At 41.1% G+C, this 16,462-nt stretch overlaps 1 protein-coding gene across 1 annotated transcript; it reads left to right on the plus strand.

Moving 5' to 3' along the window:
• Positions 1-321: 321 nt before the first annotated feature.
• Positions 322-14,679, plus strand: LOC135501425 (sodium/mannose cotransporter SLC5A10-like). Its single transcript, XM_064793542.1, has 13 exons — positions 322-868; positions 1,317-1,388; positions 3,050-3,154; positions 3,516-3,680; positions 4,170-4,356; positions 4,903-5,108; positions 5,704-5,839; positions 6,619-6,735; positions 7,348-7,489; positions 10,019-10,187; positions 10,956-11,171; positions 11,287-11,446; positions 12,248-14,679. The coding sequence occupies exons 1-13, from the start codon at positions 785-787 to the stop codon at positions 12,469-12,471; spliced, it is 1,983 nt and encodes a 660-aa protein (XP_064649612.1). The 5' UTR covers positions 322-784; the 3' UTR covers positions 12,472-14,679.
• The last annotated feature ends 1,783 nt before the right edge of the window (positions 14,680-16,462 follow it).

Raw genomic sequence — 16,462 nt, forward strand, 5'->3', positions numbered from 1 at the left:
GCCGGACCCATACATCCGTGAAAACAGCGATCGCTGAATGAACTATACAGTCTATAGATGTTGTCCAGTATCATGATTACACATGTAATTGCGACTCATTTCGATCAGTGATTGAAAGGCGTCCTATGGCCACTGTTATTAGTGTTGATGTATTTGTGTTATGACCCCGCTGTGAAACGTAATATTGATATTCAATGTTGATTTTGATATCCACTATAAATATTGTGACGTGTTTTCAATCGAAATATGTACGCCCGATCATTAGGATTGATCAGTTTAATATTAGTAGTCAAACTATTCAGCTTTATGTGCGCCTCGATTTAATCTGTGGATGTGGAGTGTGGTTGTTTTTCTTATTTGTTAACTGATGGTCTTTAGTCTAGCTTACATCCTTACAAGAGATATATACCATAAAATCACGAGATATCAATAATCAGACGGTTGACCTGCATGCTTATCAGTGGCCAGGTGGATCACTGACCTCTTCGAGAGAACGTAGAAACACTGTTTAACCGTGGTCAACCGTTATAAGCACACAAGCTCGGATCTATGGGACGAGAAAAGTGTTGGAGTGGCGTATTCGATATCGAGATTGAAGAACACGAATTTGGCTGAACTAAAACTGCTTGGAATCATCCAAATTTCGCCAGTAGGCATTGGAACACAAAAAACCGTATTAGGTCTTCCCAAGACTAAGTGCCTATGAACTTTGCATGACTTGACATCTCTGTGCAACTGGATATATTTGGATCTGATACACCAAGTGTGACAGGTGAAGTGAACAATGGAACAGAAAGGACTGGATCATTGGGCAGACATTCTTGTGCTTGTCATTTACTTTGCAGTCGTCCTGGCTGTCGGATTATGGGTGAGGTTACATTGTGTATCAGTGGACAGGTTCGCAACCCTGTGAACGTCGAAGTACGAACTACAAGTGTCAATGTTTTTGCGAAGAAATTTTCGCGACACTCGTAAATCATGTTTTATATTAGGTGTACGAGAAATAGAGAAGTTGTTTAAAAGTCGGTACCGGTTTACATATACCGTGTACCTCGTCGTTCCTGCCTCCTCTTAGGTTTATGAACGCTGCCTATAGCAGAATTCGCTGCAATTGATGAACTATAGTATCGCGATTGCATGGCCGGTAGTGCGCTATCAAACGAAGACGGGTTAAACAGCCCCGTTGCCTTGTGGCCGCTTTGGGCTTAGCGCAGATACGTGGTTTGGGAGGGGGAGGGGGGCTTACAACGGACACTTTAGTAGTTGAATATTGGTGGTAGTGGCTTAATTTCTTCGATCTGTGTCTTTCTTTGCAGTCTCTGTGCAGGAAAAATCGAGGCAGTTTGAAAGGATATTTTCTGGCAGGTCGCAATATACCGTGGTGGCCGGTGAGTTAGTTTTATATTTATGATGATGACCAGGTCCGTTCATCGTGAACCAGAGATGAGCGTGATCCATTAAATAAATCTTGAAATCACAATGTAAAAACAACCATTGATTTCCTGGGCCATATTGCAGTTCATCTGCCGATGTTTTACCCCGGTACATCAATTAATGTGTGTGGTTTTGAATCTGAAATGTTAAAATGATACTCTTGGCAGCCTCGGACGAGTACATAAAGCTGATGAAAGATTTTGATTGGTAGTTGACCACGGAAATTCTGAGATTAGTCGACGAGTCTGAGAGACGTTTATATTTTGACCCATACGTCCAAGTTAGCAAATATAAAAATTATTTTTCATTTTCACTTTTAATTTTGTTATGAAACAATTTCTTTGCATCCATAAATTTGCTAGGAAATAACGTTTGAATACCACTCCAAATGTGTTCTTGATTAAAGAATAAACTCGCGATTAATAGATAAGCCTGCATGATCCAAATATTTACCGATTGATGGCCTTGTCCCAATGGATACTAATTTATACTAGGCAGCGTCATACCACTTCTATGTCTTCAATATTGCTTTTGTATCCATGTAAACAAGATCAGAGCGACGGTACTCGATCAGCATATATATATTTTTTTGCAGAAACCAAATCACTCAAATTATAACTGTAAATTTTAAACGTGCACACTGTCTTGACCTTGTGTAGGCTCAGCAAATCAATCTGCTTGCATTATGCATTATACGCTATAAAATTTCATTGCGCATTTTCGTTGATTATTAGTCAGTGTGAGTGATATCGGAAATGGAGGTATATGCGTCCTTATATATGATGATGGTAATATATATATATCTAATATAAATGTATAGTGATAAGCTTCCCCGATACATCTTATATCGTCAATAACAACTTTTTCCTCTCCGCAAAGAATGAATAAAGTCAATAAGATAGAGGCAATACTAGTAGTGTTCACAAGACAACTAAGCAATACAATATAACGTTGAAAAGTTTTATCTTTGCAGATGGAAAATATATGAAACCGAAGTTTGAACCATTTTACGACATGACATAGTTTCAGCGTACCTATCCAGAGCCGTCATCTCTTCTCTTCTGGACATGCTTTACGCATGTCCGAAAGTAGATTGTCCCAGATTTCTGGAAGTTGATATCGTCCCCCATCCCAGTTAGAAGATTGAAAAAATAAATCGGCTTTCTTTTCAATGGCCATCCAGTCTCGCAGTCCGATTTTTGCTTGATTTTCTTTTTAAAAATACATGTCTCGGATACTTTAGCTAACTAAGCAGTGCTTAAACTAATAAGAAAATGGTCAGTTTCGAAAACCCCTCTAAAGATGTGAGGGACCGGTACCGCGCCATTAGCAAAGCATATAAAAAGGTGGCGAACCAGCTCTACATTTTTTGAGCCTAAAGAAATGAGGTTTCTAAATGAAATAAGGTATCTAAAATGAAATGAGGTCTCTAAAATGAAATGGGGTCTCATTTTGCATGTCTTGTTTTTAACTTTATATTCGTCAGGAAAACCTGGACAACCTTACAAAAAAGACAAGTGGTCGGCCTTTCTGAAGTTTTAGTCCCCTATTATATTCTAGATCTTGCCACCGCCTCCTTTTCTAGGTCGATTCTCGTACCGTCTATACTTTTTAGGTTGGAGCGTCTCTCTTCTCGAGTAACATCGGCAGTGAGCATTTTATCGGTTTGGCAGGAACAGGTGCAGCGTCAGGCATCGCTGTGGTTCTCTACGAGTGGGCGGTACGTACAGATTTCTAACAATAAATTAGCCAAAATATTTCCTTGACAGAACAGTGAAGGAACAGCGCTGACTATACGTTTTGACTTGAGTTTAAGTAATTATACAGATTATAGCAAGAAAAGCGTAGTAGCCACTTCAAATTAGTGTTTCGGCAGAATGCAGGTAACGGAAATAAAGTGACTCGAAACGAATAGTTTTTATCTCAGCTACATGTGACAGAAATATGGTACAAATTACAATTTTATTTCGATTATTATTTAATATCAAATATTTTTAATAATTTTTTTGTTTCAAATTATGTTCGAAGAAAAAAAGGTTATACTATTAGGCACTTATTACGTGATTACGTTGTTTTTTCAGTCACTTCCACTTTTGATCATCCTTTCATGGCTCTTCCTTCCGGTCTACGTCACATCCGGTGTGTACACACTTCCGGAATACCTCGGCAAACGATTCGGTGGTCAGAGACTGAGGATATATCTCAGCGTGCTTGCTCTCGTCCTCTACATCATTACCAAGTTAGCGGTAAGATGTTTTGACTCTGCTTTTTGATTCATCCTTTCATGGCTCTTTAATAGTATGCAGCTGCATACTACATGTGCCAAAAATACACATTCCATAAAACAGGTGATCATATAACGGAATAATTGTCATCACTACTTGCAAATGTACTCGCCATTATTTTAGCATATACAGTAGTAACCTTGGGACTTACAAGTGCTGTCCTTAATAGAGAGTAGTACTGATAAGATAGGTCAAATTGAATTCCTAAAGTAAATGGTGAAACGAAGATTAGGAAGCTTTCGCATAATCCCCAAAATGCCAACGCGTGAACGCCAAGCTTGTCCTCCTGAGAGCAAAGTCATACAATGGGAGAGGCGTTCACGTGGACGTTTTGTGAACTTTGCAAAAACTCCCTATAGTTCCAGGAGGCGAAGCGTGAAAAGATGTTCAACGTAAATCATCGATAAGAGTTTGCGACCCATGTGATTAATTCTTCGATGTCTGTTGCAGGTGTGTATCTACGCTGGCGCCCTCTTCATCCAACTCGCCCTTGGCTGGGACATGTATCTCTCCATCGTGGTCCTGCTCATTATTACAGGCATCTTCACAGTGCTAGGCGGCTTGGCTGCTGTCATCTATACTGATACACTGCAGACACTCATCATGGTCATTGGCGCGGTTATCTTGACCATTTTAGGTAAACATCGTACTGCTCGGGAAAGAAAACGAATGAAAAACCTTTGATGGCTTTTTCGGCCAGCACGAATAATAATGTACCCCGAAAGAACCGTTAACACTTTTTCCGAAGCTCGAACACCTATTTTTTCCTAGTGTGTACTATAATAGCCATGCTATGGCAATCATTTAAACACGATTATTCCTATATCTTTGTGTCAGAAAGGCAATCGACATGATTATCTTGCCAGCAGGTGATGCACTGAGACACATTTGTACCCTGAAACCAGGGCCGCGTTGTTGAAAACCACACATTAGCTTTAACGTAGTCGTCAAGTATTAACTTGAACATTTTAATGGGATTAACTGAAAGAGATAGCATCCATAAGGATGCATAACGTAACCGTTTGGGATAACGAAGCCGGGCCAAGGTGACTCATAAACGCACGTAAAAATTAAAAGTAATTGGCAATCGACTTTTGCACCACTCTTCTACAAGGGTATCTAGCCATGGCTGTTTCAACACAAATTTCTGAGTTTAATCTACTGTAATTTGCTTTATTTTGAGGTTATATCGAAATTGGTGGTGAGGATAATCTAAAGCGGAGGTACATGGAAGCGGTGCCCTCCATCAGGAGTAATAACACGACGTGCGGCTTGCCCAGGCATGACGCTTTCAACTTGTTCCGGCATCCTGGCGACCCAGATACCCCCTGGATTGGTATGATTCTACAGCCAACCATTGGCTGCCTCTGGTATTGGTGTGCAGACCAGGTGAGAATTCATTCGTCTATTGCATTGGCTTCGTGTTTGTTTCTTTCATTGACAATTGTTAGTCCTCATAAGACCAAATGCCGATGACTGGAAGTGGGATGATCGCACACCTTCTTAACGGAATACATCGTCTTGCAGCTTGGTAATAATACAGCTGATGTATTATATCAGACCTTGACACCTTAACGGCCGAACGAAAACGAAAACCAGAACCCCTTCTTCCAGCAGGTAATCACTGCTATTCGATTTTAAGGTGCGACTCATTACAATCGCCATTAGGGAATGACTCACAGTACATTATATATCCTAAAGGAGAAAGTAAATATAAACGTAAGGGGTGTAGACATATTTGTTTCTGCATCGATTCCTAACGTTCTGGGCTCGGATAAGCTATCTCTAGCTAAAGAATGTATGCATTATAATTTTATCTCTTGGGCTTTTGAGGGGAGGGGAAGACGGGGGGGGGGGGTCTCGCTGTGTAAGAAATAATCATAACGTGTTAGGCGTTCTTTGAATCAACTACACGTTATGTTGTCATAGCACAGTCTCAAATAACTGCTTGCCGGGAAATAATAGTTTAATGATCTGTTTTCAGGTAATGGTCCAAAGAGTGCTGGCAGCCAAAGACATCAGCCACGCAAAGGGTGGCGCAATCCTGGCCGGCTACTTGAAGCTACTCCCCCTCTGGCTCATCATTATGCCTGGAATGATCAGTAGGGCACTTTACCCTGGTAGGTTAGCATTCCAATAACTCAATATCTGTTTGTGGCCCATAATGCCTACTACTTTTGCAAGAGCAGGACACATGCCTATCGCAGTGAAACGAATAATCACCCAATCACCAACGCAAGGTTGCAAATATCATACTGTGTCCACTCAATTAAGCCGTTTGAGGAGCGCCGGGGCAGAATGTCTATTTTACATGTAATAGGTCTATGTGTAACACACTTGGCTCAACCGGTTTATAGCGTCGACACAGTTTATTAAATGAGACGAGGATTACATGTACGCGCGTTCCTATCGTTTTCGATGCTCTATTATTTCTCTACTGGCTCTCTTAACAATGTCACTGCCTTCGCTTGATGGGCGAGACTCTTTGCGGATGGCCTTGTTAGAGTGATATGTAGAGTGATGTGTTAACATTCGCCAACCCTCACCTGGTCAGACCATAAGCTGAGGTACCCGTAGCTCAGGTAGCCAGCTCAGGGCAGGCAACAAGTTGCGATGCCAAATTGAGAAGGAGCTGACCGGCTGACCGGCTTGAAAGAAGCTGATTGGATAACATGTGGGTGGTTGCATGAAAAATGTAAGGAACGAGGAGTACGAGATAGAATGCGAAGGAAGATAGATGTTTTTTGTGTGTCGAGTGAAAATAATAAAAGGAACTATATCCCTATATGATGGGTTGTAAGGAGTTAATTCAACAGCCTATAGAGAAGAGATTTTGGAGAATCTTATTGGAATTGTCGGTCTTTGAAATTTTGACAGCCGAGACCCCCTCCACTTTCAGATGAGATCGGCTGCGTTGATCCCGATGAATGTATGAGATTCTGCGGCAACGCAGTGGGATGTTCCAACATTGCTTATCCCAAGTTGGTCATGGAGCTCATGCCAGTAGCACTGAAAGGTTAGCAATCTTCTCTTTCTATAATTTTGGCAATATCTGTATAACCAATTAGATGAGGCTTATTCAACCTCAACCGTGTTGGGAATATCAATGTGTCCGAACTGTAGGCATATATTTAGCTTCCCTAGCCAACTCAGATGCGCGAGCTCCGCACTGAAGCAAGAATTTTTCGACAAAATGACAACGTACAACCTATTCTTTCAATACTGACGAAGAGTGTTGTCCTGTTAAATGGGATCACTACCACGAAAAAAGACTTTTTGGTGTCGGCAATTATTTGGTAATTTAGCAATAATTAACGAAAGAATACTCACTGATGTAGTTGACGTCTTTTTCGCCAGCAGCTGCGCGATTTGGCAATTTATGCGAGCGGCCCGAAAACCGGCTGGAGCACAGAGCCGGCGAAGTTTTCTAGCAGCGATGATCGACCGACCGGGGCAATAAATTACAACACAATCTTGATCACATGACTTTATTATATGAAATTGTACCAACTATATAATCCAAGTTGGAAATAAACCGACCTCCAGTCAAAAGACACAAAATTGTCAAACTGAATGCATCGTCAACGTACAGCGCTATATTTGAGCATTCAGCTTTTTCCTTTTGAAGGGCTCCTCCTAGCGGTGATGTTGGCGGCAATCATGAGTTCCTTGTCGAGTATATTCAACAGTGCCAGCAGTGTGTTCACCATGGACCTTTGGAGGAGATTCAGAAAACAGGCCCAGGAGAGGGAGCTGCTAATTGTAGGGAGGTATGACTGTTAAAGACAGACGATAGACATTAACAAATTATTCTGTAGGTAGGCGAGATTAAATTTGCTCTGAAAATGCCAGATGTCACCACAGGTTTTTAGTAAACCCAATTCAAGTCTCAGCGAGCATAGTACACCATTATTGTTATGTAACAATACTAAATATGCTTCCACGTACAAAATGGAGCATCCTCGTCCGAGGTTACAGCACCATTGCGCGTAAATCGAGAGCAGCGATATAATACACTCATGCAGCTACAATTGCATTTGAGTTAATCGCTAGATATTGGCTGCTCCTTTTGTAATTGCGATTTAACTATTGAATTGAATACCTCCTCTGAATTGTCGCCCAAATCGACACTGTACCTATATCGAAAATCTAGACAAGATGCTTAAACAATTCTAAGATAATATTCAGTTTCGTGTCCATGGACATGTACATTCCATGCACGATTCTTGTTAGATTCTAAATGAAGATTTCAACAATAAACATGTTCTTTTTAATTTGGCGGTATTCAAATATTGCATCTATCTGCGCATCGCAGTAAAATCCACGTCGATAATCATCCAGGATGCAAGCTTTATTACTGGAAGTATCGCTTTAGCAAAGCGCCGAAACACAGACAATCATGGTACCGAATCATTCCGAAATGGACATTTACAAGGCGCGGTTATATACATGTGCCCATTCGCTCGCACAGTGAGGTTCGTTATACTGTCAGACCTGTCATGATTGTCGGCTGTTATAAAACGCGGATTCCGCGGAAATCCTCGGAAAAATCACAAAGCCACCAGTAAATACGCGCATGATATTTAATGATAATTATATTATATACAAATAACAACATAAATCATAAATCAGAGGCAAGAACTACCAGTTATCTGCACATTTCATCGGTCAGATTTTAATCCTCTGGAGCGCCATTCATGCCATTCCGATCGACTCTTCCCTCTTTTTTTCTTGGTGTTGATAAACTTTGCATGTTATCTTCGACACCACCGTGGTTCCTTCCCTAACGGAACACATTACGAGGCTGCTTTCAAGTGTGATTGATGCCCGGATTGATGTACGTTACGGTATATGCCTCCTTCAAATATAAGTCGATGACGAACTGAATTCTGGTCTACGAAAATGTTTTAGGACAATCTCCTTGCAGCTCGAACCTAACCAACCATATGCGACTGCACATCGGAGTCTATTTTAAGCAATCACAAAAACTTACTTCGCGTCTAGAGTATAAGTTTATTTCAAACTACAAGGTGCTTGTGATTTACGGCGCATACAGCGCACCATATAACGGGGATTCCCAACGACCTTGTCACCAGGAGTACTTCATGCCAACAACAATGCACACTACTAATATGAAAAACTCTCACCTGCGGTTCAGGTAGCCACCCTGTAGCCAAGTTAGATTTTTCCGCGGATTTCCGCGGAATCCGCGTTTTATAACAGCCGCATGTATGGCAAGCCAAAGCGGAATTTATTCAAGACTTTAGAATTACCATTCAAGAAGTTAAATATAAGTTCAAGAAGGAAATATATGTTCAAGACTAAAATATGTTCAACCTTGAATCAAATGTTTTCAACCTTGAATAAAATATGTTCAACCTTGAATAAAATATGTTCAACCTTGAATAAAATATGTCCAACCTTGAACAAAATATATTCAACCTTGAACAAAATATATTCAAGACTCACGTGACCATATTCAAGACGCACGTGACCACAAAATTGATGACGTAGAGCGTAGAATCTGTGGTACTTCCGATGCGTTCTGTTTCACGACAGGCATTGCGCATTTTGAACCTATAATTTGCCTGATATGTCTGTGAAACATGTATCGACTCTGACATTCACTCGGCATCCATGTCATGATGTGTAGGATTACAGTACATGTCAGGTGTAGGCGGCTAGGTACGTGTACAACCATGTGTCAAAACCTCGTGCGAACAATTCGAGCTCCGAAACGCAACACAAGTACCATGGGTTCGGGAAAGTCCGGACGCGGGTTCGGGAAAGTCCGTAAAGCATCAAAACATGAGCAACTACGTCATCAATTTTTGTGGTCACGTGCGTCTTGAATATGGTCACGTGAGTCTTGACTATATTTTGTTCAAGGTTGAATATATTTTGTTCAAGGTTGAATATATTTTGTTCAAGGTTGACAATATTTGATTCAAGGTTGACAATATTTGATTCAAGGTTGACAATATTTGATTCAGGATTGAACATATTTTGGTCTTGAACATATATTTAACTTCTTGAATAGTAATTCCACGGTCTTGAATAAATTCCGCTTTGGCTTGCCATACGCATGATTGTGGACAGCATCATTCGGTGCAGTTGTGTGTATCATATACATGTACGCGTAGTTTCTGTGTAGTTTTCGTATGTTTTGATAAAGTGTTTGGTTAAAGGTCGGTGTTTTTTTATTGGCCATCCGATATATGAGCAAAATTACCAATTAGATTTATATCCTCATTAGAAGACGTCGCAGTACTAAACAATTTGTTGGGTTTTTTTTCCAGAATTTTCATAGTCATCTTATGCATGGTGAGCATCTTGTGGATTCCCCTGGTGCAGTCTGCTCACGGGGGACAACTGTTTGTTTATATCCAGGCTGTCCAAGGTTACCTGGGGACACCCATTGGGGCTCTCTTCATGATGGCCATACTGTGGAAGCGCATGAATGAAACGGTAAGTACGACTTGCCTGCCTGGGTGAAAGTGGCTCATGGGTGAAAGTGCCTGGGTGAAAGTGATCATGCAGGGCAAAGCTTAACAACAAACACAATAATATCATGTAATACATCGCTGGTATTTTGTCATTTTCAACATACATTAATTTGCAGTTGTCTGTTTAGCTGGAACAACAGTAATGTTCAACTTTCAATTTTCGCCAGCAAACAACTTTCATTAAGTGTGTGTTTTTTTTTCTACAAACCGGCTGGGGAATAAGCCCGACAGCAAAATTCCTTCTACTCCTCTATTTACTAGGAAGTCTTCGTTTAAAATAAGAATAGATGCTGTCCTGGGCGATACTAAAAAACAGCGTGAAACATCGATAGCAATCAATCAATCAATCAATCAATCAAATTGTCATTTCTATGCCGCAACTTTCCAGGCAAAAGAGTCATGTTCAAGTGACCATTCCCATCTGTACTCCATCTGTACTAGATGTACTTTCTGTATAGTTCTGTTTTTAACAGTCTCCTGAATGTGTCATATGTTCCAAATGTCACTGTTTAGGTTATTCCAACGTCTCGGAGCACTGCTTGAGAAGGCTCGGCCTATAAACTTCACATTCTTGAACCTTGGTTCAATAAGAAGGATCAATATCATGCACCAATGCATTCGTCTACCGCGAACGTATGTGAAATTGCTGAAGATGACATTCTATTCAACAGTAACATGACTGTAAAAGGCAGAATTCTTTTCTACGTAGTACATTTGTATTTGATTTCAGGGAGCTTTCTGGGGAATAGTAGCAGGCCATACCGGTGGTGTCATCAGGATGGTGTTGGATTTTGTATACACGGCTCCTGCCTGTGGTGAGGTGGATACGAGACCTTTCGTGGTCTATGCCGTACACTACAGCTACTTCGGCACGATTCTGTTTTGTTTAACACTTGGTGTAGGGGCCATTGGAAGTCTGGTCACACAGCCGCAGGAAGAAACCACAGTGAGTATTGTCTTCTACTTCACCAGCACCGTCAACGCCGAGAGTGGGATCGAACCAGGGAGCTCTTTTAACATAGTACACCTTGGACCTGATTATATTGTATTCTTCGATTCAGCTTGCTGGTGTCACGTGGTGGACTAAAATGGTCGACCCTTCAACAGGGAAGCGAGTTCCGGAAGACAAACTCGAGATGGCCGTGCGTAGTGACGAATCGACTACATCCGAAGATGATGGTCACGTGGTCGAGAATGGCCATATACCACCAGATGACAAAGGTACTGACGTTTGATATTCCTTTGAGGCCTTGAATTTAAAGATTTTACATCCGCATACGCATGCACAGTGGTATGTATCTAAGATAACCATGGTATACTTTATTCATACGAAAGCGTAACTTTATGCAAAATCTGGATTTTTTCCCAGTTTCTGCCGACAGCATTACTGATTTAACGTCTTCAAAGACGAATATTATTAGGCAACACATTTCGGCGTGCGTTGTTTGGCAGTTGGAGGGTGATATGAATAAAAGCTCGTATAGGTTATTTTACTTCCGTTTCGTATAGGCAAGCCTGGCGTACTTACGTCTCCAGTAAAAGCGCCCATATGTATCAAATCACTCTGTCCATAGGATGCCTGCCGATACATCAATCTAAACGGACGATGGCGGTGTTTCAAATACACTCATAGGATTATTTAATTTTTGTTTTGTGTTTGGTCAATCAGTTGTGCCGGAGAATTTCACTATAAATGTATATTCATAAACAACTCTGGTTGTGCTAATTACCTGCCTCATTCAATAAAACGGAATGCCCAGCTTGCCAGGAGCGAAGATTCATTTTGTCTTGTTGGTCCTAGCTGTGGTATGCTTTCATGAAGGGGAGATCCATACAGTGCCGTTGGTAATGGGAGTCTAATGATCCCGGGCTACAGATAGGGGAAGGTTATACCAAGGCTCAATCCTGACCCATTAGGTCAATACCACATTGTTAGTCTTTTCATAGCATGAAATAATTCTCGACTAATTATGAGTCTTCCTTTAATATGATCAGGATTTCATCCTAAATACTTACTTTCAGAATCTGAATTGGCAAGTGGGGATTCCGAAGAAGAGACTGGCTTCTGTAAGAAATGGCTGAATACAATTCTCGGCATCAAGGACAAAGACCATGCGGTTACTACAGAAACCTTTCAAAACCGCGTGGCATTCCTTCATCAACGAACAAGATGGCGTCGTTTGGTCAACGTGAATGCCGCCATTGCTTTAGGCGTTTTGATATTTTTGGTTGGATTCTACCACTGACATTTTTGGCTCACCGTAGGGGAGTCTATACGATACCGCAGTGTCCGTCGTCCGTTGCGTCCGTCGTCGTCGTCGTCGTCGTCGTCGTCGTCGTCGTCGTCGTCGTCGTCGTCGTCCGTCGTATCCTAGTTCAAAAACAGTGGCACGTTTTTTAACCGCTAGGCCTATGAACTTAAAACTTTGTACACATGACCCCCTAGGTCAGATGACCCGTGACACTAAATTTCTGTCCGATCTGATTTTCTACTTGGCCACCAGGGGGCAAAATGTGGATATCTAAAAAGTGTGATATCTCGCTTATTAGTGACTTGTTTTCGATAAAACTTTTGTGGTAGGTACTCATAGCAAGGATACATCATATATCTTACGGGTTTTTAATTTGATCTACTTTTCAAGGTCGCAGAGGTCAAATGGCGTGAATTGGCCGTTTGAGTGTAACTATGGCACGTTTCTGAACCACCAAAGCTATGAGCTTGAAACTTGGTACATATAACCCCCTATATCAGATAACCTCTGGTGCTGAATTTCAGCCTGATCTGATTCTTGACTTTGCCACCAGGGGGCCAAAACAGAAAAAGTAAGAAGTGCAATAGCCTGCCTATTAGCAAATTGTTTTTGATGAAATTTTTATGGCAGGGACCCCTAGCAAGGTTACCTCAGATGTTGCACGATTTTTCGGATTTGACCTACTTTTTAAGGTCGCAGAGGTCAAATGGCGTAAATTTGCCGTTTGAGTGTAACTATGGCACGTTTCTCAACCGCAACAGTTATGAACTTGAAACTTTGAACAAATGACCCCCTAGGTCAGTTGACCTTTTACACTGAATTTTGGTTTGGTCTGATTATTGACTTGGCCACCAGGGGGCCCAAACTCAAAACTCAAAAAGTGTGATTTCTCGCTTATTACTGATTTGTTTTTGATAAAAGTTTCATGGTAGGTACTCCCAGCAAGGATACATCACATATCTTACGGGTTTTTGATTTGACCCACCTTTCAAGTTCACAGAGGTCAAAGTTGAAAACTTTACCGTTCTTGGTACGTTTTGTCGTTGTTCAATGTAAAGAGTTTTAATTTTGTGTAATGATGCATCTAAGAAGCCACTATTTGTATGCCAAGTTTCAGCCAGATCGGAATTCAAATATGGCCGAAATTGCATGTTTTGTGGGTTTTTCCTCGTATTGTGGCAATCCAAAGGTCGTGAGTTCAAACCCCGGTCAAGGACAGCCAAAAATATTTTTATTTTTCATCTTTTCCTTTTTTCTTTTCTGAGTTCTATCTTACATTTTCTTCATTTTTTGATTTATTTGGTGCCATAGATTTAATTAGGCGGCCATCTTGGAAATCGTTTTTTGCCGATTGCTGTAGTGTAACCAGTGATGAAATTGTTATGGTCAGGTGGATGTGTCTACATCACATATCACCCTGGTTTGTTATTTGACCTACCTGTCAGGGTCACTGAGGTCAAAGTTAAAAATATATTCACCGTGACCATTGTCATGGAGTGGCACGTTTCTTCACTATCATTTTCACCTAGACTCTACAAGCTTGGAACCACAAGTCTCGGATTCACCACTTGGCCAGGGCCGGCTCTGAACTGGTCACAGATGCATGTATAAATTATGAGAGGCCTACATACTGTAGCACTTTCTGTAACTGTCTACTAAAAATACCTACGGTGAGCACAATGGCCCCTGGCCGTTTCATTCATTTCCGGAGAGGTCGCAGTAGGCCTGGTGACATTGGCGCTGCTCATTGGTCTCGCTAGATCATCAGGGTTTCGCACTAACCGTTAAATATATCCACAGTTGCAGTCAAGCAAGGTGTGACTTATACATGGAATACAAGGTATCCACGATGCCCACGGCAGCGAATGGTAGTTTTCACGGCAGATATAGTATCCGCAGTGCGAACTTGACCATCGACATCGAAAGAGTGCGGCTTTTTGATGATTTGGTTTTTACTTTCGACTATCCCGTCACACATACCTTTCCATGGCAGGTATAAAGTAGATGTTATTTAATTATTCGTAGCCTCGAGGACTAATGTAAGCATGCGTTTGCCGAATAAACTTATCGATGAGACAAAATAAAACGGACGGATCACTTTTTAGTGTCTTCAAATATCGTGCATAATGTATGCAAATAATAATGATAATGATGATGATAATGATACATATATTATTTATTTATTATTTACTAGCATTATACCTGTGGCGCAGGCAGGATGAAATGGGCTATACCTTGAAATGCATGGACCGAAATATTGAATTGCAATGAAAATCTAATGCAATATCAAAGGGGCCATATCGAAGAAACAAATTCAACCAACCAATGGTCCACACACCCGGACTCTGTGCTGTTGCTTGCATATAAAAGTATATCAATTTGTCCGATAGAGATGATGAGGCAATGACAACATGCCTCAATAGTAAGGTATCTTGTTTACGGTCCCGATTGAGGAGGATTCGCGAGGAGGATTCGTCTAAAATATATTCTAGGCGGAAAATGTTTTAAAAAGTTCTCAAGTGGACAAAAGAGGGTGCTTTAATCAGCGGGAAATTTGTTGAAAAATGCATTCAGTTTTGGAGAGATCTTTATTGCAGTTGGTGATTTTTTAAAGGCTCACGCCGTCTGCCCGTTTACATTGGTCGTCGCTTGAATGAAAATGACACACTCCACAGCCGTACCGGTACTCCAATAAATATATGCGAAAGAACGGCGATCCCCTTTAAACATTCTGGCAGCAGTGGTTTTCTATCTACTCCCCCTCTCGATATGACGAAGGAGTATAAAAAGCCTGAATCTCAGAATGCCCTTTAACTTATTGTGATTGGAAAAATCACGGTCTGACAGAAATACTTTTCTACCCAAATGTATAGTAGCCTCGAGAAATCTTGCTGCTGTGATTTGAAGGGACAAATTAGGTTTGGCATCTAGGTAACCAAGATGACTAGTGTTCGAATTCCTTTCCGGGCACCTCCTCTTTATGTAGCATTCTTATTCTCGCTAATAATGAGTTTTCAAGTGTTGCGAGGTGGTTTGGATATGTCTTGCAAATCCAAGGCCAACAGTTACATTCGGTTTTGGTGAGATCAGTTGGTGATTTTTAAAGGCTCACGCCGTCTGTACGTTTACATTGGTCGTCGCTTGAATGAAAATGACACACTCCACAGCCGTACCGGTACTCCAGTAAATATATGTGAACGAACGGCGATCCCCTTTAAACATCCTGGCAGCAGTGGTTTTCTATCTACTCCCCTCTCGATATGACGTAGGAGTATAAAAAGCCTGAATCTCAGAATGCCCTTTAACTAATTCTGATTGGAGAAATCACGGTCTGACATCAACTACTTTTCCACCCCAATGTAGCCTCGAGAAGTCTTGCTGCTGATACGAATCTTCCTCGGAAGTACTCGAACGCACGGAATCAGTGCGTGCTGCAGTTTGAAAAGGTTTGTTTCGGTGGTTTTCTTCAAGATACAATAATGTCAATGATGATAATGAAAATAATAACAGGAACATGAATGAATAGATAACAAGATAATCAAGAAAAAAATATGGCAGATTCACCGGGAGTCGAACCCGTGACCAGCCGAATGACCGTCTAACACTCTAAGCGCTATACCGTCAAGGATTTCATGTTTACGTGGATATTTTATTTGCCTGTTATCAACGACCCAGGTGATGCATGACTAGATTGTGAATAGGTCGCGCAGGTGGCAGAGTGATTTGCCGAAATATTAATCTTATATTTCGATAGTTGTACAGGTTTTTCCCAATATATCGTATTTATATACCTCAGTGATATAAAAGATAATGCTTGCAGTTGACTTTACGTTTGTATGGCCTTTTTGAAAAGGTTTTTAGAATCGAGGTCAACAGGGTCAAAAGAAATAGTTTTTTGGCGCCAATGATGTCAGCGCGCGACATGGCGGATTTGTTCTTAAGTTCGAGTCGATTCTCTTGGAATCCATTATGCCGATGCTCACTG

Source organism: Lineus longissimus, chromosome 17 (genome assembly GCF_910592395.1).
Source record: "Lineus longissimus chromosome 17, tnLinLong1.2, whole genome shotgun sequence".
Taxonomy (NCBI): Eukaryota; Metazoa; Nemertea; class Pilidiophora; order Heteronemertea; family Lineidae; genus Lineus; species Lineus longissimus.

Bases quoted from the DNA above. Each gene is read 5' to 3' on its own strand.
- LOC135501425 (XM_064793542.1), top strand. From the start codon at position 785: ATGGAACAGAAAGGACTGGATCATTGGGCAGACATTCTTGTGCTTGTC. The intron at 3,681-4,169 runs GTAAGATGTTTT...TGTCTGTTGCAG, and splicing joins ACATCATTACCAAGTTAGCG to GTGTGTATCTACGCTGGCGC. The intron at 11,172-11,286 runs GTGAGTATTGTC...TCTTCGATTCAG, and splicing joins AGCCGCAGGAAGAAACCACA to CTTGCTGGTGTCACGTGGTG.